The sequence below is a fragment of the Acanthopagrus latus genome, chromosome 17 (genome assembly GCF_904848185.1).
Source record: "Acanthopagrus latus isolate v.2019 chromosome 17, fAcaLat1.1, whole genome shotgun sequence".
Classification (NCBI taxonomy): domain Eukaryota; kingdom Metazoa; phylum Chordata; class Actinopteri; order Spariformes; family Sparidae; genus Acanthopagrus; species Acanthopagrus latus.
The window spans coordinates 9743526-9764553 of NC_051055.1; the positions used below are offsets into that span (position 1 = coordinate 9743526).

The following is a 21028-nucleotide window of genomic DNA, read 5'->3' on the forward strand; positions in this document are numbered from 1 at the left end:
TTCCGCAATAAGATAGGATAGGATATTAATATGATTATTTGCTTTACAGCTTTTGAATTTAAGATCCAGTTTGTATCCACAAAAAGACTGGATGACAATTACAGTCATTACAGTCACTCTGGTGACTATTAGAATATATTTTATTCTGCATTAGAGACAGAGAATGACTTGCCTAACTGAAAATCGAGTTTTGGTGGAGGAAACATCTAAGGTCTATAGAGGATATTTAGGAGCTTATAATATTGCTCTGTCTGAATTAGCATTTAATTATGATGATATTAATCATTTTTTTCAACTATACTTCCTTTAAGACTCACAGTTTACAGTATGTATTGAGATTTAATTATTCAGAGCCAACCAACAAAAAAAACTCTGTGTAAATAGTGTGGTAATAATGCAATAACATAACATCTGCCTTTGTTTCTCAGAGATTTTAGTAATGAAATGAAACATGGTACGTTGTGGTTTACGCCCTCGCGGAGTAGAGTTTGAACTACAACTCCCATGATGCACCCTTCTATTTACCATTTACGTCAACTTTGAGCGACAAAAAAACGTCCTCAAAACAAACTCCCAAAAAGTCTTCCGAAGCCGAAGTTGAGGATAACTGTTCACGTAGTTCGTTGAGCTTGACTGCCGAACTGATTTACATTGAATGGCGTTGAGTTTCACGTCGTCTAAGGCCGTGACTTTAAATCAAATAGACTGAATGTTGCTGTTTCAAATTTCGCGCTGTTTGCTCCGCCTGTGAAAAGAGATTAGTCGGTTAGCCCGTTAGCTAGCCATGCTACTGCAAACTGGGGCAGCAACAGTAAGTTAGCGTTAAGTAAGGGAGATATTCCTGTTTCTCATATTTATTACGAGTCTCTTACAAACGTCTTAACATGGAGGTGACGGACATCGGAAACAAAGAAGAAGGGAAAGTCTGGCATCGAAAACCAACAGCAGGAAAGGGGTAGGTCTGAAATAGCCTAATGATGCTTAATTAGGTCTACTATAGGTTAACCTGAGGGTGACAGACTTATGCCGATTATTTTTGCAGGATTTCTCCCGGACATTTACTTCTGAGTCCACATAACAGTACAAGGAGTCCAACTGCTTGCTATTTAGTTATGCTCATTCACACTTGTTGCACTGTTACATGCTACATACACTTGAATTGCAAACAATACATGTAACATAATAGGCTAAAGCATTGTACTCACAACCGATGCCACAAAGATTTTTTTTTTAGTGGTTGTTCTTTTTGGCTATCCTGAATTCCACTTAGGGTAAAGGCGTAACTGATTATGTTTTAAGTTGGGGGATGAAGATGGGAAATATCAAAAATCTATGAAGATATATTCCTTGTTGTAAGCACCCTCTTTGATAACCACTTGTCAAGAAGGGAGCTATAAGTGTATAGGCTAAGACTAGAGTCTTGGTCAATATGGACTAAATTAAATATCAAGAATATATCCAGGTAAGATCCTGGTTATCACGGATACTATCTTCAGTGAAACTGTCAGTGTTTTCGTGTAGTGTTCAATCTAATCTAATATGTAGGTGATTGATTAAATGTATTTTAAACCTATAAGAGTCCATCTTGCCCTGAAAATTACATACATTTTTTATTTTATTTAGTAAGTGTTTTTGACAATGACACAACTATTGCAGGAGAATAGCATTTAACTGCTGTTTTGTTTTGTTTTTGTGTTTTTTTTTTTTCTGTGTGTATTCTGACCACTAGAGAGCAGCCATGATTCACAGAAATGTGTTGCTTTTACTCTGAATGCTTTCAGATTTAGTGTGTTTCCCCTTTAATGTGTGTTGTTTGCCCTCCTCAGTGTGTTGGTGACGGTGGTCCGCACTGCTCAGCAGGCCAAGGCGGTGCATTTCCTCCATGTGGCCTTTGACACCACAGGAGACACCTTCCTGGCAGGGGATCACCATGGCAACATCTATGTGTTTGACATCAGTAGAAACAGGTCTGACTATGCTCAAAAGCCCCCCAAATAATTAAATTGGATTAGTATTTGTTTGTTAACACATTGTATTTATTATCATTATTATTAGAATTTTACTGCACCTTTTAGTTCATGTCATAGAGTGTTTTCTATTTAAGATCAAGATGTTCCCTTACTGATCCCCAGGTAACACAGCAGTACAGAGCGAAATTGGTAGCAGCACAAGAGAGAGTCTCAAAAAGACAATAATAGAGAAATATTGGAAAGAATAAAATAATTTGAATAAAAAATAGAATTAGAAACTAGAATTAGAATTAAGATGAATATGCTATATACAGTAACTGTCCTTGTATTTAAGGCAGAAGAAGACAGAAAAACACTACACACTCTTGTCTTGTTCCCTTTTGTTTTGTTTTTTTTAAATCTACAAGTACCTGACTGTGTTTCTATCATAAATGTTTGTCCTTGAGTAGAGTTGAACAAGACATTGAAGTGAGCATACTCTCAAACTAAGCATGCTTCACATTTCTCTGGTCTCGTGTTTGTTATTGCTTCTTTCACGGTGCAGATTTTGTTTGGTGCAGAAGACGGGACAGGCATGCACTGCTCTGGCATTCAGCCTCCGCAGGACCACAGAGTTCCTTGTGGCTCTGGCTGACAACACCATCAAGTGCTTTGACAAAGGTAGGATGGACACATCCACACACTGAGTTCTTTCAGTAATTTTATGGATATACTCTGTTTTTTTCACACAAGTTTATTTTTAATGAATCTTCACACTGTGTCATAATTTTTTCTTTAAGACACAAAGCAGCTGGTCAGTTGGATGCGAGGTCATGAGGGAGCAGTTTCATCCATCTCTGTCCACAGCTCTGGTCGCTACGCCATCAGCACCTCATTGGACACAGCTCAGCTCTGGGATCTGGACACCTTCCAAAGGAAGAGGAAGCTCAACATCAAACAGTCTGTTGGCATTCAGAGGGTAAATATACAGATTTAGCAAATGAAAACATTTGCAAATAGTGGTTTGATCACTTCATGAAGATAATCATACGTCTAAAGATTGTGTTGCTTTGTCAAATTAGGAGTTAGGTAATTGGTTAATTTTAAGATGTTACTACGTGCCAGGCAGATTTATAGCTCCCTGTTGTTTGTGTTGCAGGTGTTTTTCCTGCCTCTCAGTAACACCATCCTCAGCTGTTTCAGTGATGACTCCATCTTTGCTTGGGAGAGCGACACACTGTTCTGCAAATATCAGCTACCGGTCCCCGACCGCGGACCCAAAATCTCCTACAAGGCCTTCGCTGTCACACGGTGGGTCTCTCACATCACAGCCACTAACTAGCTCATGGATTATGTAGCTTTTCATTATAACTGTCTACATTTCTCCTCCTGCTTAGCCTCTAAATATTGCACTGGCCACCAGTAAGATTATAATTGATTTTTAAGATTTACCTTTTTTCTATAGCACAGAAAGGCTCCAAGCTATATTGCTGATCTTTTAGCTCTTGATGCGCTCTGTTAAGGTGCTTCTACTTTGGAAGGACATAACTGAGGAAATTAGGCAAGCAAAATCAGTTTCCTCACTTAAATTCCTTCCAATATAGATAGGCTTTTCATGTGAATCACTTCCTCTGCACTGCTGTTTGTCATTGTATTTCCTGTTAATGGCTTGCTTGACCTTTTACTTCAATATTTTGGCAATTCTTTTGGCACACACTCTTCATGATTGTATCTCTGTTTGTTGACTTTTAGTTTAAAATATTTAATACGCACAATTAAAGTGAAAGTAAATGGGAATCAGAAGGCTACATAAAAACACTGATATACCTGACTTGTGTTGGCAGTGATGGTAAGAGCCTTGCTGCTGGTGGGCGCTCCAACCTGCTCCACCTGTGGTGTCTGGACAGCAGACAGCTGGTCAGGGTGATTCAGATGCCCACCCAGGTCCGAACCGTGCGACAGCTGGAATTTCTGCCTGACAGCTTTGACGGAGGAGCCAGCCAGGTACACAGACAACAAGACTCCTCTTTCACCTCCTCTTTCTCCTGCTGTGAATTTTGTTTGTTTCAGTTTCAGAGTGTCTTTAAATTTGTTTAACATGTTCATGTTTCTCCATGCTAAGCTTGTCCATCCTGTGGATTATTTTCTCTTTTGCGTAGACGCTTGGTGTACTGAGCCAGGACGGCATGATGCGCTTCATCAACATTCACACCTGCAAGCTGCTCTTCCACATGGGTTCCCATGACAACGCAATCACCACAGTGACGGTCAGCCCCAACGGCCGACATGTTGTGGCCATCATGGATAACGGCAGTATCAATGTCTACAGCGTTCAGAGTCTCACCCAGGAATTGAACAAGGTGACAGTCAGCTTGATAACATTCTAATGTTGTATGCAGGGCTGGAGTTGATTTGTTGCTGATAAGATGTTGGTCTTTATGTGTGTATTTATTTTCTGCATGTGTGCCCAGCCTCCTCCCTCCCAAGTGGCAGTAGTATCTGGCAGTGATGCCGATCAGGAATTGTCTAACCTGAAGGTCAAAGTCAGGTCAGAGGTCGTTCAGAGACCAGCTAAGAGCTCAGGGAGGCGGACACAGGTGAAGATACTCAGACCCCCTGCTGGGTCAACAGCTGAGGATAAAGAGGTGCACATAACACTTGTCCTAACATGCACTTTTTAAAATTCCATTTCCTTTTGTTGAGTGACATAAAGCTTTATTTATTCATTTTATTTTTCATCAAACTTTGTAATTTAATAGAGTGTTATGGTTTTGCATCTGTCAATAGAATGAACTGCCTGCTGGTCTGAACAAGAAGAGACTGGTGGCTCTGCTCAAGGCTTTTGGAGAATATCCTGCTAAATACAGGTAAAGATTACCCTCATCACAAGAAGATCTATTCATATATCTGATGACATGCATGCCAACATTGTCATGCTCATGAATTTTTAAGATTTACATGATTACTCTGTGTGTCCGTGTTGCAGGATGTTTGTATGGCGGTCTTTGTTGTGTCTCCCAGAGAACCACGCGTCATACAGCAGCCTGACTGACAAAGGACTGCATTCAGCCTACCTCACTCTGCATGATAAATATCCAATCAAAAGTCACAAGCTGCAGAGGGGACTGCAGAGGTACCCATGCAAGTCACAAGTACAATAATTGAAATAAACCATAATCAATTAAACATTTTTTCTTTTTTCTATTGATTTTTAAATCACAAGATTTTTCAGTGATTCAGTTTTTTTCTTCTTTTCTTCTTCTGCAGGGTTTTGTCTGCCTTAGCTCACTGGGCAGCCATCTTTGGGGAGGTGGAGTACCTTCCCTTGATAGCCTTCCCTTTCGTCAAGCTCTTCCAGAACAACCCAATGCTCTGCTTCGAGGTGGTGGCCACTGTCATAGGTATTTAATGGTTGTGAATATGTATGAAGAGTAAATTTCTTAGTAAACACATCACTATGAATATTTAGGGATTTTCTGCACAGCTGCTATCACAGCATTGTTTCATTTAAGCTTTACAGTATTTGAGCTACAACTTTGAGTCCTCTGTCTTTAATTACTGCAGGATTTATGTGGAGATTGGCACTGCTACATTTATAATGTACAACCAAACAGCACTGCTTCTCAGTGTTAGCAAATGAAGGTTGAAGACTTGTGACACTGAAAGATTGAGAACTGTTTTGGCCCTGTTTATCAGGCATCAAAATGTCTTCAGGCAAAGTTAAGTCTGTTGTTTGTTTGTTTGTTTAGTGAACTGGTGTCAGCACTGGTTTGAGTACTTCCCCAACCCTCCTCTGAACATCCTGAGCATGGCAGAGAACGTTCTGGCCCATCACGACAAGGAGCTGCTGCAGCACCTGGTGGACTGTGGCATCACCTCACAGGTAACCTCAGCCATCCACAGCTAAACTTAATGGACAGAAAAGGGTGCACGAGTTATCCAACAGGCTGTCCAGGAATACCCATGTGACCACATGTCTCTGCCCTGTTGACATTTACACATTTTATTGTGTGCCTCTGTTATAGCTGTATGTGTGGCCCCTGCTGGAGACGTTGTTCTCAGAGGTTTTGACTCGTGATGAGTGGCTCCGACTCTTTGACTCGATCTTCTCCAACCATCCTTCATTCCTGCTCATGGCCTGCGTGGCCTACATCACCTGCTGCCGCGAGCCTCTCCTTCTGTGCTCCCAGAAACAGGACTTTGAGGTAACCGACATGTCCTTGCTTCTAAAAATAAAATCAGCCCCATAGTCAGTCATGTTTTTTCTCCTCTGTAAAATCTTCTCTCATCGTTTCCTCTCAGTATTTCTTCCACCACCGTAACAACCTGGATGTCGCTGCCATGATAAAGGAGGCCTATCGGCTCATGGGGAGCACACCAGCCGACATCCATCCCAGGACTATGCTTTCTGACTTTACGCCACTGACCAAAGGCCAGTACCCTGTGTTTAACCATTACCCAGAATTCATTGTGGAATACCAGAGTCGGGAGAGGGAGAAGATACGACTGCAGGAGATGGAATATCTCCGTGAGAGGTGAGAAAATGCATGTTTAATTAACAATGAATGTACAGTAGTAAACTTCAGAGTCTTTAGAGAGAAAAGATGCAGCAGATGATGTGTTTGTGTTTGCCTCATCAGGCAGGAGGTGTCAGCCATGCGTGCGGATTTTGTGCGTCGACAAGCTGAAGAGGAGGCTTGTTATGCGCAACAGGTATCTACAGTTTTTTCAAAATTAATTTTAGGTACAGAATTATTGTTATTGATTATTAATCAGCATATGAAATGCAACCTCTGGATGGAAATGAAGTGAAGTGAATCGTAGGACTTTGATTTGAACGCAGGAGCTGCTGCAGAAAGCAGAGGAACAGCGCAGAAACATCCTGGCACAAGAAGAGGAAAAACTAACACAGCAGAGGGCAAAGTAAAACAAAACTTCAGACCTCCAGAGTATAGCCATGAGGAAAAAAAATTTAAAAGATTGGGTAGAGCAGAACTGGTTGTTGACACTGATCCATCCTCTGCAGGTTGGCAGCCATGAAGAGAGAGCTGAAGGTGAAGGAGATACAGCTGCTGGATGCAACCAGAAGCCGTTTCTTCAAAAACCAGCAGGACCTGAAGGCCTCGCAGATCCAAGAGCTAGAGCAGGAGATCAGCAGGAAGGTAAACACAACCAGATGACCAAGATTAAAGGGCCTTTTATAGAAAAGAGTGATGTCTTGTCATTTAGGTTTTTTCCCAGAGAACGTTTTTTTTCCCAGAGAACGTTTTTATACTTAATACTTTATACTTAACAGCAAATCACTGTTTTTACGCAGAATTAAAAAGAATCTAGTAAAACCAGAATGCATGAGTTTTCAGGACCCAAGAGTGACTGGTTGTTATATCATTTTGAGGGGTTTTTTTTTGTTTCTAAAGGAGACGCTTGTAATACCTCTAGTCTCAATTTATTGTGATTAATGTGTGTTTTTCTCTGTCATTGACTTGATAACCTTAATGATGGAGCACTTACCTAACAATAACCTTTATGTTGTACTACAGATGGATCTGCGGGAGCGAGAAACAGCTGCAGCAGTTCAGGATCTAGAAGTCAGACAGATGGAGCTGGAGGCTCAGAGGAAGCGGCTTGAACAGGTGAGGAGATTGTTGCATTTAACCTTCCTTCCTCTCTCCCAGCTGCCTCTTTTGTCTCCTCCTGTGACATGTTCCCCCTCCCAAACACAGAACACATTTCACTATTAAAATACCTGGAGGAAAGTTCCCTCTTTTTTATATCACTGGTTTATCACTAAATAGGCTAGTCCTACATTAGGAAAATACACACTTAAAACAGCCAAAGAGCTAATTGAATAAAAGTCAAATATCAGGGAAAAGCAAGCACAGGCTCATAAGAAGCCTATAAAAGTATAAATGTAAGATTGTTAAAAGTGATAATATACACAATACAGATGGATAAAAATAACAAATAAAATTTGTGTCTGATGGAATATTCACAGGCACTAGTCTGCTTAGATTCCATCCAAATCACTAGTTTTACACAAACCTCCTGCATTATTATGTTTACTATTTGGGATAATTGTACTTTTGATGAGTTGTTCTGTACTGTTGTTATTATACATGGAATCATGTGAAAAATCCAGAGAAACATGTCACTTGATCAGGGGATCAGTGATGGGCTCCTTAAGAAAAAAACAAAAGGTTAAAAATCAGCAGAATAGATCACAATGTCTGACAAAAATTACAGGTCAGTCTTAAAGTTGGACAGTCTTTGCATTACCTTGAAAAAAATTAATTATACTGTCCCTTACACTGTCTCTTTAGATATAATGTTATTTAATGGATAACACATATTCTGTTTTAGGTGGCCTGCATTAAGATTCTTATGATCAATGATTCTTATGGTCGGTAAAACAATAAAAAAATTTGTCACATATTTAGTTTTGGTTTTGTTTTTCTTCTAGCACCTGTTGAAGGAGCAGGTGCGCATGGGACAGGAGGTTGAGAAGGAAGTGGGGATGAGGACGAGGACGGCGGATAGAGAGCAGGGGAGCTACACAGACCTGCTACACAGCAGCCAGGCAAACATGCAGGTCAGTGACACATTCCAGTGTGGCGATAATATTGACATATGTCAGCGCGCAATCTCGATGGACTCATAGTAAATCCGTCTGGCTTTACAAGAAACTATCAAAGTCACAGTCATTCAAACACTGATTTTGGCAAAGGTAACTTTCTCTCTCTACACACACACACACACACACACACACACACACACACACACACACTCAGGCCTTGGAGGAGTCCCTGGCGGAGGCGTGCCAGCTGGGCCTGGAGTCAGACTGGCAGAGAGAGGTGGCGGAGCGCCTGCAGCAGGTGGATGCGGAGCAGGAGAGGAAGAGGGAGAGACTGGCAGAGCTTCACAGGCGAACCTTGGCAGAGGAGGAGAGACTGGCTGACACTGTGAGAGATGTGGCAGGAAGGAAGGTGAGAAAAACAAGAGAATGTTTGTCAACACATCAGTTTACATGACAGGCTGGCTTGTGTATGTGTGCAATTAGTATGACAGAATGTATGGGCTTTTCTATTACCTTTAAAATCTGCGTCACCAAATAGCTCTTAATTCATTGTGTGAAATACTGATACTTGTTATCAATTTGCAGTGGGATGAAGTGATGAGTGCCAGAGCTCAGTTACAAGAGCAGCAGCGGCCCCTGACTTCGGAAGATGCAGGTATCACTACACATACACCAGGTTTGTGTGATCCGTCTATTATCCAGACTTGGATCTAACCTCAGTGTTTGCTTTGTAACAGACGGCCAGAGACAGACAAGGCCACTGTGTTTGACCAGAGGACTTCCTCTTAGACACAGTGCCTCCGCTGCCGTCTCTGTTGGAACCAGCACCGGCGGTCCAACAGCGAGACTCAACTGTGCCACCTCTCCAAAGCAGGCAGGAACCAACATGGTGTGTCTGAACAGCAGTTCACCTTCAGAGAGCACCTCCACCAACTGTGAGTCTCTGTAGATGTGTGCTGTGATTTAAAAAAGTAGAAGATAAAGAGAAATAAAGTTGTTTTTATTTTTATTTTGGCCAGTAGGCAGCATAAAGTGAGTATAAAACATGAAGATATTCACTTTAATGGAAGGAAGATCATGGCAGTTTGCTTGAAAATTGACTGAAATGATTAATCAGTTGCTAATGTTAATGTTCTGTCCATCAACTTATTTTTTAATTGTTGCTACTCGACATAACACGAGCATCATTATCAATAGTATTTATATAATTTATTTTCTTGTGTCTTCCCGTCTTGTTTCTCTGTCAGTTTCTCTGGACCGAGGCCGAGCCCAGCTAGACAGCAGCGAAAGAGAACTGCTGAAGGAAATCCGAGAGCTGAGGCAGAAGCTTGCAGCCAGAGCCAACGAGGGCAGCTCTGCATCCTCACAGTCTGTCCACGCACTGTCCTCTGTCTCTCAGTGACCACAGCTCCGTCTTCAGAGTCAGAAAAACATCTTTCATCCCTGGCGAGCCAGGACAACAGAAGCAGTGACTCAGACTGGGGGGCATTTTCTTTTATCTGTCTTGTCTTATATTTTTTCAAGTGCTCACATACCAGCTCTCCTGAGCTGATCATTAACCATAAATTCTTAATGCAACCAGAATCAAAGTAGTTAACTGTACAACATCAACTGCTATCTCATGAAAACCATCTCCTCCAAAAACCATATATATTTCCTTTAATGCTTGGATGAGTTCTCAAATGACATTCCTCCAAGGATCTCCCCTCTGAATTTGTTATCTGACCACCTTCTACTTAATGTTCAGTTGTATATATTCATGTTTTTTTTTTAAAAAAAACATTTGCAATGCTGCTCCAGTTCGATGTTTTTCTTTGAATTAATTTTGTATTATTTGTCTTATTTAAAACCAGTTTTCGATAAAATGTTTTTAAAAATCACGATTTAGATCTTGTGTTTGATTGTGCCTCTTAAGATATGCATGCACTACCTTAGCTTTTATATGTTACTGTCGGTATGGAAGAGTTGAGTAATTGTAGCCGTCACTGATTCGTAATCCAGCCACTCAGACTTAGTCTTCACAAAATCTTTACAGCTCTAGGTGCCAACAGATTTGATGAGATTAGTCTGTTGCTAATTAGACAACATGACAAATGAAAGTCAAGAAGTGAAAAGTGTGAAACAGATGAAGGAGCTGTCTGCTCCTGCTCTGCCTGGGTGTGCCTTAAACTGCCTTTGAGTCCTTTAAGCGCTCAGGTTGACATGAGCTGAAGTGACAGCCATCCTCATTCCCATCACTCATTCTTCTTTTTCCCTCCGCCTATCTTATATCTCTGCTCATCTGCACTGAATCAGCAAAATCAGTCAATCAGTCTTTTTGTTCCTTCACTCTTGACCTGATTATTCAAAACCAGAAAACACACACTCGGTGTCTCACAGGAATATAGAAATACATCTTGAAGTCAAAGTTCACAAATATTTATATATATTTGTTACGTTTATATATGGACATATTTTCTAGTGAGTTGTCTGTCTTCACAAGATCCTGGAAGGAGGCATGCAAACCTTACAGCATGACTTTTGCTCTCAGCTCTCACCTGTCACCTCTCGCCGCTCATCACTTGTGAAAGTGTCTTGCCCTAAGGGGGTGAGGGGCGGATCTAGCTTCTCTTGACTTTTCTCTGTGCGTCAACCGCAAGTTCTGTCAATAATGTCAGGGGACCTGCAGGAAACCGTCTCGGTCAGGCTCTGAGGGTCATGCGGAGCTGCATGGTGTGTCGGAGCCCTTCTTGTGGCTCCAGTGATCGTCTGATGGGATAACAAAACTTGTATTTGAATCCATCATCTATGGATGCCAGCAGTGTGTCCGTGCTGTCGTACAGGAGGTCAAAACCCCAGGGGAAGGTGAGGCGGCGGGTGCAAGACCTTCGTATTCCTGCCTCTTACTTTGACTTCATAGCCAGCAGACCCCCGTTGGACCTGAGCCACAATGAAAGCGTTCGGCTGGCAGCAGATTCCCTGCTCAGTCGGGGCTTACAGGGATACCACGAGGTGTTGGAGGCGGAGGGAGAAGTGGACTTTCTGTCAGAGCTGGAGAAGATTTACATCCTGGAAAATGGCAGAGATGGCAGCACAGGTTGAAAATATTTGCTTTTACATGTTTGTTTGTTTTTTTCCTTTTTACACAGCCTGTCGTGTTTGAAAACACAGAACAGACATCAGATTGATTTATTGGATAAAGAAAGAAAATGTTGGCTGGTTGCATTACCTTTTTCTTTGCATGAGCTTTAGGCAGGTTTTTGTGCTTTATGCAGCTGATCCTGGTGAATCTGATGATGATGACAAGGAGTTTGAGAGCTTTTCTGCTGGCTCTCAGTCTGCCACACGATGTCCCATGATGTCCAAAGACAGTGAGCCCAGTGTGGCAGGTCTGGACCTGAGCAGTCGGAGAGGTATTACAGGAGTGGGAAGCTTTTGTGGAAGCCAAAACTTAAATATAATCTTTCTGGGGTTTTTTTTTCCACTCTTTAATTTTTGAGATAGTCAGTCAGCATGTCCTCAGCAAATCAGTATTTCTTTGCCTTTATATCTCATTTGCTGCAATTTCTAATCATGTTTTTGTCTCTTCCAGATGTGAACACCACTGGTTGTGTACTGGAAGAGAACAAACTTAAGGTCTATTTCCGGTCCGACAGCAGGGCGGCAGGAATGAAAGACCTGGTTAGAGAGTTCATCAGAAAGGCCACAATGGTAGGTGTGTGTGTGGGTGTGTCCTGCATGTGGAGAGGATATGGGCTGATAAGAAAAATGTCGGTATTGGATGTCGCGTGCTGATAAGCCAAACGCTCAGTTGAATGATATCTGTCTGTGCAGGCCTTAGCCATAGTGATCGACAGCTTCAGTGATGTAGAGCTGCTGTGTGACCTGCTGGAGGCGAGCAGGAAGAGGAATGTGTCTGTTCACCTGCTGCTGGATCACCTCAACCTGGACCTGTTTGTCAGCGTGTGGCAGGACCTCAAGCTCGACAGCAAAAACTTTCCCGTGAGTTCATAGAGAAGATGTGGTTCATTTAAACCCCGCTTCAACTTGCACCCCTTAGATAGAAACCAAACCAGGTTTTTCTTCACATACCATCACTGCATCGCTCTTTTCCCTTTGCCCTCCCAAATGCAACCTCGCAAACACAGACAGGTTGAACACGTACAAATTCAAAGCCTGAGTCTAGAAGAAATACTTAAAAAGTGTGATGTTTGCTGCTTTAAAGGCATGAAATGTCAAATGTCTGCATTAAAAAGTCCAAAAAACAACTAGATACGTGTTAAATTTAGCTGACTTGTGTACTCACACGATCCAGGGTGTTTCCAACAATATTTAAACCCAGAAGATTTTACTCAAGGTCATAGTGTGTTTCATTTGATCACCTAAATATGAAAGGATAAACACTTTATTCATTCAATCATTTCACGCAAATGGATTTTAATTGAGAAAAAGTGGTTGTTTTTTTAACTCCCGTGGTCCCTCACTACTTCACGACATCATCAAACTAGCTGAGACATCCCTGAGGAGCAGACATTTCACAGTGTGTGTTTAACTGTAATCAGCCAGAAGAAAACAAGGTCAGTCTGTGCTTTGAAGATCAAGGGACTTTTTGAAAAATACAATGTCACCAATGTATGAAACCAAATAACAGATGACATTCAAATGGACTTTAATGCGGCTGATTTACAAGCAAATGTGAGGAAAAAAGTTAATCACATTGTTTAGTGCAAAATACCATGAATAACTGGGAGCTAATTTACATTTAACTTCTGTCCTCATAGAAACAACAAGAGACCAAACTATCACACTCCTGTCAACTTTTCAACAAAGGATATGTTGTTTTTTGAGGGTTTTTTTTTATAACAAGTGAAAACAAGTGACAAAATTTTACATGTTGAAGATTTGCATGTGTGTGTAGAAACTGTCAGTACGCAGCGTCAGAGGGCAGACCTACTGCGCGAAGACGGGCAGGAGGCTGACTGGTCAGATTGCTGAGAGTTTTATCATCACTGACTGGACTGAGGTGCTGACCGGCTCATTCAGGTACGCACACACAAAAACACACACAGGTTTTTGTGTATATGCTGTCTGCATGGACATCCAAACATCAAATCTTGCTATATGACTGCTTTCCTTCTCAAAGTGAACAGAATATCTAAAGTGTTTGTCAGATGTGTTTTTTTTGTTTTAGGCTCTATAATAAATGCCCTGGTGTGTTGTCTGTGTGTGTCTGTGTGTGTGTGTGTCTGTGTTGTGTCCTCAGCTTCTCCTGGCTGTCCTGGCAAGTCCATCGTAGTCTTGCTGTGCTTCTGAAGGGCAGAGCGGTCGTACCTTTCCATCAGGAATTCCACAGGCTGTACTCCAGCTCTGCATCAGTCCCTGGCTTTGTGACTTACATCAGTCTCCCTCCTCACACCACATTACATGTTGCTCGGAACGAGAGCGCCGATGTCACTAAGTCGAAATCAAGCCAGACCGAAACAGTGTGCCAGAGGGTTTGGGATGAAGATGTTCAACACATTCAGGCAACAGCAAACATGCCAGTTTTATCTAATCCAGAACTGGAGTGCAGCAAAGGTCACACTCAGTCTCTCCACAGAGCAGGCCCTGGTACACACATGCACGAAAAACCTCCACAACCAAAACCTGTAGTTCAACCAGGAGCACTGAAGACTGTTTCTACGGGAAAGACAAAGCCTATACTAGGAGCTGTCTGCACCCAGCCTGCTGCACAAGAGAAAGGGGAACCTTTGGAGGAGAACAAAAACAAGATCAAGAGCCACATGAACCCCCTCAGTCAGACTAATTTCTCAGACATTCAGTTTCAGCTCACCAGCCTCACCGTCACCCCGACAGCTGAGAAGAATGTGAAAGCTCAAGAGCCAAACCCTCCTCACACTGCTTCCCCCAGACAGGGACCGCGGAGGGCTGTCCATTATCAATCACTTTTTAAGACGGCTGAAAGACCAGACCTTCAGTCCCCACATTATGGTGCTCGAGAGTTGAATCAGAGGACTGGAGACAGATTAATAAAGCCTCTGGGGACTGCTGCAGGTCTGAACCCGCAAAGACGACAATGGTACTGCTCACTAAACTTCAAACAAAAGGTGGACTTTGTAGCTGATCGTCCCACAGTCCCGTCTCCTTCCACACCACAGCAAAAACAATCAAAAACAGGCGTCCTGTTCCCTTCAACCCACTTAAGAGGACACACACCTGCTCTGCAAACAGGAACCAGGGGGCAAGATCAGCTGCTGAGGCCCCACCAGCCTCTCCACCAGTCGCACCCAACCACAGAGGCTCCGACTGCACCAACTACCGTGGGCACTCGTCTCAAACCTCAGCTCCAGTCCGACTCCAGGCTGTTCTCACCAGCTACAGGAACCAAACTACATGTACAGCCTCACACCTCCCAGCAGGTGACACCCACTCCGAGGCTAAACTGGAGTCACGCCGCAAGACCCAGACCTGTGGCTCGCCACAGCTCCTTCGGCACCACCTACGGGACGGGACAGCAGGCGGGCTGGAGGCCGTTTCACAGCGGCATGAGTCCGCCATTAGGAAGGAGCCAGAGCATGACTGACAGACAGTCAGCAGGCTTCAGAGGAGCAGGTCTCAACACAAACACAACCAACACCTGACAGACGGATAAAGGAAAGACATTATTAAAACACAAGCACAGGCAGGTCAACGAAATATAGCGTAATCACTTTGTTCAGACATACCGTATTATTCTACAGTGTAATGACATGATATTAAGATGGTGTATCATTATTTCTACAAAATGATGAGTTAAGACAGATGTGTGAACTGTTTTTAGAGTTTAAACTACTTTGGTATATTTTGTCTAAACACTAGAATTACCACATTGCTGTTGTATGCCTCCGGGCACTAGTTAAGTTCCTGTTCCTGAAGTACAGCGTTGAATAATGACCAGAACATTTTTTGCAGACTATGATGTCACAGTGCATTTAACCTCTGACCTTTGGCTAACACAGGTCATAACTTCAATATTTTAACCCATTAGACATCTGCAGGTCGATGTTTTTGTACTGAATGAACTCCAGTGTTATGGCCAAAAACACATTTTGTGAGGTCACCTCTGAGCACCAAAATTCCAAACAGTTCGTTCTTGAGTCATAGGGGACATTTGCACCAAATTTGACACAATATCCCCAAGGCGTTCTTGAGATAATGCATTCATAAGAATTGGATGGATGGGCAACCCAAAAACATGTCTCCTGTTGCTGTCGTTGGCACGGAGGCATGGAGATAAAAAGAAGAAAGTACGCTTTCCTAAAACCAAAATGTTTAATAAGCAACAATCAAGGCTTGTCTCGTCATGATTCAGCTGAACTAAAAGGGAGGAGACACTGATTAAACACTGTCTGTCACACCTGCACAGTGCTGAGGATGTCCAGTCAGGCAGGTGCCATTAGTGTGCAGGCTTTTTCTATTCCTGTGAAATAAGAGAAGACGGCCTGTTCATACCTGCTCTATAATAGTAGTTTTTATTTTTTTGCATATTTTTTAATCTTAAAAAATATATTTAATGTTTTTATCATTCTGCAGTAAAAGCTTTCAAGAGCACCTGACAAAGCTTCCACCACAGGAAACTGTTCAACTACTGAGAGGTGAAAAGAAAGGTGCCAGCTCATTACTGTGTGAACAGCTGATGTTTGATGCAGACAATGTATCTTTCTTATTGGAGCACTGAAGATAAGTGTATACATATGTGGTCCTGTAGAGAGGAATATGGTTATTGCAGTGAGTTAGGTTGATCTACATTTTACCAACAAGTATGCGCACGTATAAAGTGAAAAGACAGAATTAGGTTCACTGGCAGGTTTACAGGTTTGTAACATCAGAACTTTCACACAGATGAGCTTGACTCATTTTGACAAAAACTAAATTAAAAGACTGAGAAATTAAATTAGATCAAAATGTAAGTGGCAAAGACCTAACAAATTAAAAAAAATAATAATAAATTAAACCCTAGCTCAGTGTTTTTCCATTCCAGTTCCTGGGGGCCCTCTGTCCTGCATGTTTAAAATATTTCCCGACACACCTGACTGAAACATGCAGGACAGAGAGCCCCCAGGAACACAGTTGGAACTGCCCTATCTGTGCCTGCCGTGGCATGTCAAAATTTCTGTAAGACTACCATTTATCTCCACCTAATTCTGTATATGTCTGACAATGTTTAACAAAAAAAAACCAACCAAAATGCAATTGTTTAATGAAAATGATTAAGATATGAACATGTTAAGGCATACTTTACATTTGAGGCAGAGCATTCAAAGACTTTATATTGTCTCACCTTGTTTCCTGTCTCAATGCAGAACAGAACCACTGTCCTGTATTATGTAACAAAGTATGAGGTGGATGCAACACGGATGGGTCCATGTATGTTTGACACTGTAAGATTAACATTCACTGTGCAGTTCTCCTTGTGCTTTAGACGAACATGAAACATTCTGTGACATTTATATACCTCTGAACAGTGATTTTGGTATTCTGAGACTGTCAGCATTAAACGTAAAAAGCAGTTGAGCTGTGTTTGTGACCCGCGTATTGTCACTTGTATGAGGAATTGTTGTGGTATCAATTAGGTCTGGCAGCCGCAGACCTAATGTCTGCTCCTGTTTTAGGAGCTAGATCTGGCTTTCAGTTCATTCAGTCTGGGTCTTTTGCTCACAGTAACAGGAGCATCTTCAACATGTTCTCTGTAAACAGGTATCAATGAAGCATCAAGACTATGTGTCTGTTTGCACCCGATGTTGACTGCCGTCAGTCTCTAGGGCTCCAGTCAGTAAGATCTTGTTCCACCAGCGCTCCCTGAAGCTCTGAAGACAAAAATTGGTCAAACTCTCCCCGTCCTGGTTGTCCTCCCTCATTTTCTCTGGGATCAGGTCCTCTGACATCACCTGGGAGATGAAAGGGAGAGAAATTACCCTAAACTAAACTGTGTGAAGTTCAGGTCTCGACACCAACTGCATACAAACACAAGAGCGAGTCTGCACCTCAGTGATAGCCTGCAGGGTTGAGTCTTTGGGATTTAGCCGCTGTAAAACATCATCTGTTGTCTGGAGGGCGTTTTCACTGCGCTGCAGCACAAAGGAGGACTGCTGCTGCCGAAGGATCCTCAACAGAAGTCTGACAGAAAAGGGGACAGTCAGACACTATGATTTAACATAAGAAAGTACAGAATGTGAGAATTCTAGTTTAAAACATTAAATATGAACTAATATTAACAACAGACTATGATAAAATGGAAGTTTTGATGTTATTTCAAAGAGATGTCTACTGAAGTCAGCATGTTAATTAGGTAGCCCCGACGCTTCCTGTGTTGTAATACCAGCATTTGTTTAAGTATGAATTTCAGTTGCTGGCCATTACACCTTTAACCTCTTCATAAATAGCCCGCATTCGACTATGGCATCAGAGACGTACCGCGTCCTGATGAAACAGGTGCAAGCTTTCAGCCAGATTCTGTCCTCATCACAGTCTGCGGCCTCCTGTTGTTCCTCAGTCTCGCCATCATTCTGCTCCTCTGTTGATTCACACCTCTGTGGGGGACATGATCCTAGACAAGGTAAATATAGCAGATCACATCAAACCATGAGAGCAAATCATTTATTTTTCATATACTTGTTTGTTATAAGAGGTCAAAAGGCAGGTGTTTGGACAGGAAATGAAGTCTATGCTACCTGTGGTTGTTTTGCTCTCCAGCAGCTGCAGACACGTCTGTCCCAGGTTGTACCAGTGCCAGGGGTTGAAGGGCAGCAGGTTACACAGCTGCTGCAGACACAACATTGTGGATCCTACCACTCCAAAATGCTGGTAGATGGTGACCTTTAGTGGAAAAAATCCAATTAAACAATGATGTTACATTTCCACTGAACAATTTGGAACCAACAAAAAAGTTTGTTTTCCATTTGTGTGTGTGTTGTGGTTGATGCTGACCTTGAGCAGCAGGAGGCTGGTCAGGTGACAGGTGTTGGAGGCTTCTTTACTCTGGAGAAAGATCAAGTTTATATTACTACGGAGCACTGCCTGTTTTCTATGCCTTCACTCTTAGATGGATACATTACTGTCATTTTAGTTAACTAAGACAAGGACCTTCAAATCACAGAGAAATTGTTAATTAACTTTGGCTTTTCTTTTGTTATTTCATTAAAAATAAGTCTCTGAGGGCTGGTTTGTTCATGTGCAAATGGAAAACTAACAGACTAAATTGGAAAGTAGTTCCAATATGAAACTTCTAACAACAAGGTTTGTGGATTATCTTGAGGAACAGGGTCATCACTTCTTTAGACAGACATTGCTTTTGATTTTTTCAAAAGTACTTTCTGGTCACTTTGAGAAACACAAGTTGGGTGCCATCTAGTCCCATTACACTTGAGAGAAGGCAGACAACTCTACGGACAATACCCTCGAAAGTCGGCAACTCACACCAAAACACTCTAGATGGATAAACAGCTCAACAGGTAAGACGAAAAAATATGTATTTTTTTTAACTGTCCCTTAAAGCAAATATTGACTGTTAACTGTAAAGCTTCCCGGGGCACATAAAAGCACCAACAAGAAACACTTCTTAAATTAGTTTTCTTTTTATAGTGTATCTGTAACATAATACATATACTAAATATACAGTTCCTACTGACAAAATATCTGGCATGATGAAGTATTACTTTTGTCTTTAATGTCAACATACATATTTTATGAGTAAGATCAAACAAACATTGTTTAAAGAAAACAGTTACTGATGTGATTAATTTCGTGTTTTTTTTTTAAAATGTTTTAAAACCACCTATTATATAAAGGATAGTAGTCACTTAAGAGTTTTTCCATGCAGAACAATGTCATATATAACTGAATTACCAGTATTTCTGCCAACTCCAGTGCCCTGTCCTTCTGTCCCAGTCTGGTGCAGCATCGGGCCATTCCCTCCAGTACATCTCTCCTGATGGTCAGGTTGTTGTCAGCGATCCACTCCAGGCAGCTGCTGTATGCATCTAAGGCTTTCTGTACCAAACACCACAGACAGCCAACAATGCTTTTTATCATCACACACACCTCATAGTCAACTGAAAGTCATACGTATCATAGGAAGACAAAAGATTAGGAGCATTAGCAAACTTTCATGAGCCAGTTTAGCACACTAAGATTACATCAGGCATTTCAGTGAGATGTGGCTAAGTGTGTTTCCTGAGGTCTTTCATTTGTCATGAAATGTTGCTCTGTACCTGTATGCAACTGTTTATAACAGGAATACAAGACTTTAAGACCTGCATGTGTTACCTAAACAGAAACATTCGAATACTGGCTCATGACAACAGTGTCATAACCCGTGCCTATGGACAGGCTGGCTGATACAATGTAAATGTATGTAAGACATTAAACAGAGAGCTTCTACTTCTTTACCTGTAACTTTCTGCCATCCCTGCTGGTGGTCTGACAGCAACACAGAGGAACCATAATGGCCATTCATAGGAATAAGAAATAAGGGATGAATGGCGATGACTGTTACCTGATAGTTCCCCTGTCTCACAGCCAGGTCAGCTCTGAACTTGTAGACTTTCTGCCTCTCTAAAGAGTCGTCTGTATCGAGAGCAGCACTGTCACAAAACCACTGAGGAACAACAAGAGAAAGAGATGACAACAACACTTCACTTGAGTCAGCTCCTCCCTGACTGTGCTCTTCATGCACATAGGATAACTGTCACAGAGCCACAACTGACCAATATTAACAACACTGTTATGTAATGTAAAAGACCATGCACTAAATAGTATATATAAGTATAATGATATATATTTTCAGCTAATAAGCCTATATGTCGAAGTTGTTAACTGGTCTGGTGTGTGTTGGTGTCTACATTTTATTTGTGTTACATACAATTGAATAGGTTTTTTCTCTCCATCTTATATATCTTGTCTCCGCAAGTCCCATGGAGGAATAAAACTGTTATTCTTTTGGTTTTCTTCTTTTCTTGCAAGAGTGCTAACTGAGTCAAGGCAACCATAGATACAAGCTAGCCAGCTAGCAGCTCTTTTTTTTTTCATGGCGTTATCCCGTCATGAATCTTTCAGGACCGTCTCACTTTATCCATATTAAGCATGTTAAGCTATAAAGACTGTTAACCCGTGTTTGTGATAAAACTTCGTGTTCAGTCTCACCTCCGGTTCGCACAGTTTGGCGTTATAGGGGGACAGAGTGACGGAGACTCGGCTTTTAGCCTCCAGAAACACCGAGTCGTCAAACGTGCTTCCAAATATCTCCATCCGGAACTGAAAATACGATGAATCCCCCGTTTTCAAGAAGGTATCCGTGTCCGAAAAACTAGCTAACAGCAGCTTATGTATTGTTTGTTTACACCCACGTGGTTACACAGTCGTTTTATCTAAACTGCACGACTAATGTAGTAGCCAGGATTAATGGTTCCGGTAAGAAAGGTTCCGACCGGCGATGATAGCGGGGGAGTTTCGCATGTAGCACACATCAACATAAAGACCTCAGATACAC

At 41.9% G+C, this 21028-nt stretch overlaps 3 protein-coding genes across 4 annotated transcripts; 2 read left to right on the forward strand and 1 right to left on the reverse strand.

Moving 5' to 3' along the window:
• Positions 1 to 524: 524 nt before the first annotated feature.
• Positions 525 to 10294, forward strand: tbc1d31 (TBC1 domain family, member 31). Of its 2 annotated transcripts, none has more exons than XM_037074394.1 (23): positions 525 to 955; positions 1827 to 1967; positions 2515 to 2630; positions 2750 to 2928; positions 3109 to 3260; positions 3794 to 3953; positions 4109 to 4309; positions 4421 to 4546; positions 4737 to 4816; positions 4936 to 5082; positions 5217 to 5350; positions 5699 to 5832; positions 5975 to 6154; positions 6252 to 6484; positions 6590 to 6662; positions 6793 to 6872; positions 6976 to 7111; positions 7490 to 7582; positions 8410 to 8538; positions 8738 to 8932; positions 9109 to 9178; positions 9261 to 9458; positions 9771 to 10294. In XM_037074394.1, exons 1-23 carry the CDS (start codon positions 885 to 887, stop codon positions 9923 to 9925), a joined length of 3183 nt encoding a protein of 1060 aa, XP_036930289.1. In that variant the 5' UTR covers positions 525 to 884; the 3' UTR covers positions 9926 to 10294. The 2 variants fall into 2 exon arrangements, with proteins under 2 accessions (XP_036930289.1, XP_036930288.1); XM_037074393.1 differs by having other exon boundaries at positions 526 to 955; positions 4421 to 4594.
• A 773-nt stretch (positions 10295 to 11067) lies between these two features.
• On the forward strand, positions 11068 to 16596 carry LOC119006061 (protein FAM83C-like). The gene is made up of 6 exons (XM_037074398.1): positions 11068 to 11599; positions 11778 to 11915; positions 12095 to 12213; positions 12337 to 12504; positions 13421 to 13545; positions 13766 to 16596. Exons 1-6 carry the CDS (start codon positions 11311 to 11313, stop codon positions 15141 to 15143), a joined length of 2217 nt encoding a protein of 738 aa, XP_036930293.1. The 5' UTR covers positions 11068 to 11310; the 3' UTR covers positions 15144 to 16596.
• A 128-nt stretch (positions 16597 to 16724) lies between these two features.
• Positions 16725 to 20935, reverse strand: zgc:101716 (uncharacterized protein LOC492784 homolog). The gene is made up of 8 exons (XM_037074399.1): positions 20683 to 20935; positions 20036 to 20137; positions 19387 to 19530; positions 18469 to 18519; positions 18213 to 18357; positions 17956 to 18088; positions 17526 to 17658; positions 16725 to 17429 (listed from the first exon to the last, which is right to left on the reverse strand). The coding sequence occupies exons 1-8, from the start codon at positions 20785 to 20787 to the stop codon at positions 17259 to 17261; spliced, it is 984 nt and encodes a 327-aa protein (XP_036930294.1). The 5' UTR covers positions 20788 to 20935; the 3' UTR covers positions 16725 to 17258.
• Positions 20936 to 21028: the final 93 nt, after the last annotated feature.

Bases quoted from the DNA above. Each gene is read 5' to 3' on its own strand.
- tbc1d31 (XM_037074393.1), top strand. From the start codon at position 885: ATGGAGGTGACGGACATCGGAAACAAAGAAGAAGGGAAAGTCTGGCAT. The intron at 956-1,826 runs GTAGGTCTGAAA...TGCCCTCCTCAG, and splicing joins AAACCAACAGCAGGAAAGGG to TGTGTTGGTGACGGTGGTCC. The intron at 2,631-2,749 runs GTAGGATGGACA...TTTTTCTTTAAG, and splicing joins CATCAAGTGCTTTGACAAAG to ACACAAAGCAGCTGGTCAGT.
- LOC119006061 (XM_037074398.1), top strand. From the start codon at position 11,311: ATGGATGCCAGCAGTGTGTCCGTGCTGTCGTACAGGAGGTCAAAACCC. The intron at 12,505-13,420 runs GTGAGTTCATAG...ATGTGTGTGTAG, and splicing joins TCGACAGCAAAAACTTTCCC to AAACTGTCAGTACGCAGCGT. The intron at 13,546-13,765 runs GTACGCACACAC...TTGTGTCCTCAG, and splicing joins GTGCTGACCGGCTCATTCAG to CTTCTCCTGGCTGTCCTGGC.
- zgc:101716 (XM_037074399.1), bottom strand. From the start codon at position 20,787: ATGGAGATATTTGGAAGCACGTTTGACGACTCGGTGTTTCTGGAGGCT. The intron at 20,138-20,682 runs GTGAGACTGAAC...GTTGTTCCTCAG, and splicing joins CCAAACTGTGCGAACCGGAG to TGGTTTTGTGACAGTGCTGC. The intron at 17,659-17,955 runs GTACGTCTCTGA...CTTTTCTGTCAG, and splicing joins ACCTGTTTCATCAGGACGCG to ACTTCTGTTGAGGATCCTTC.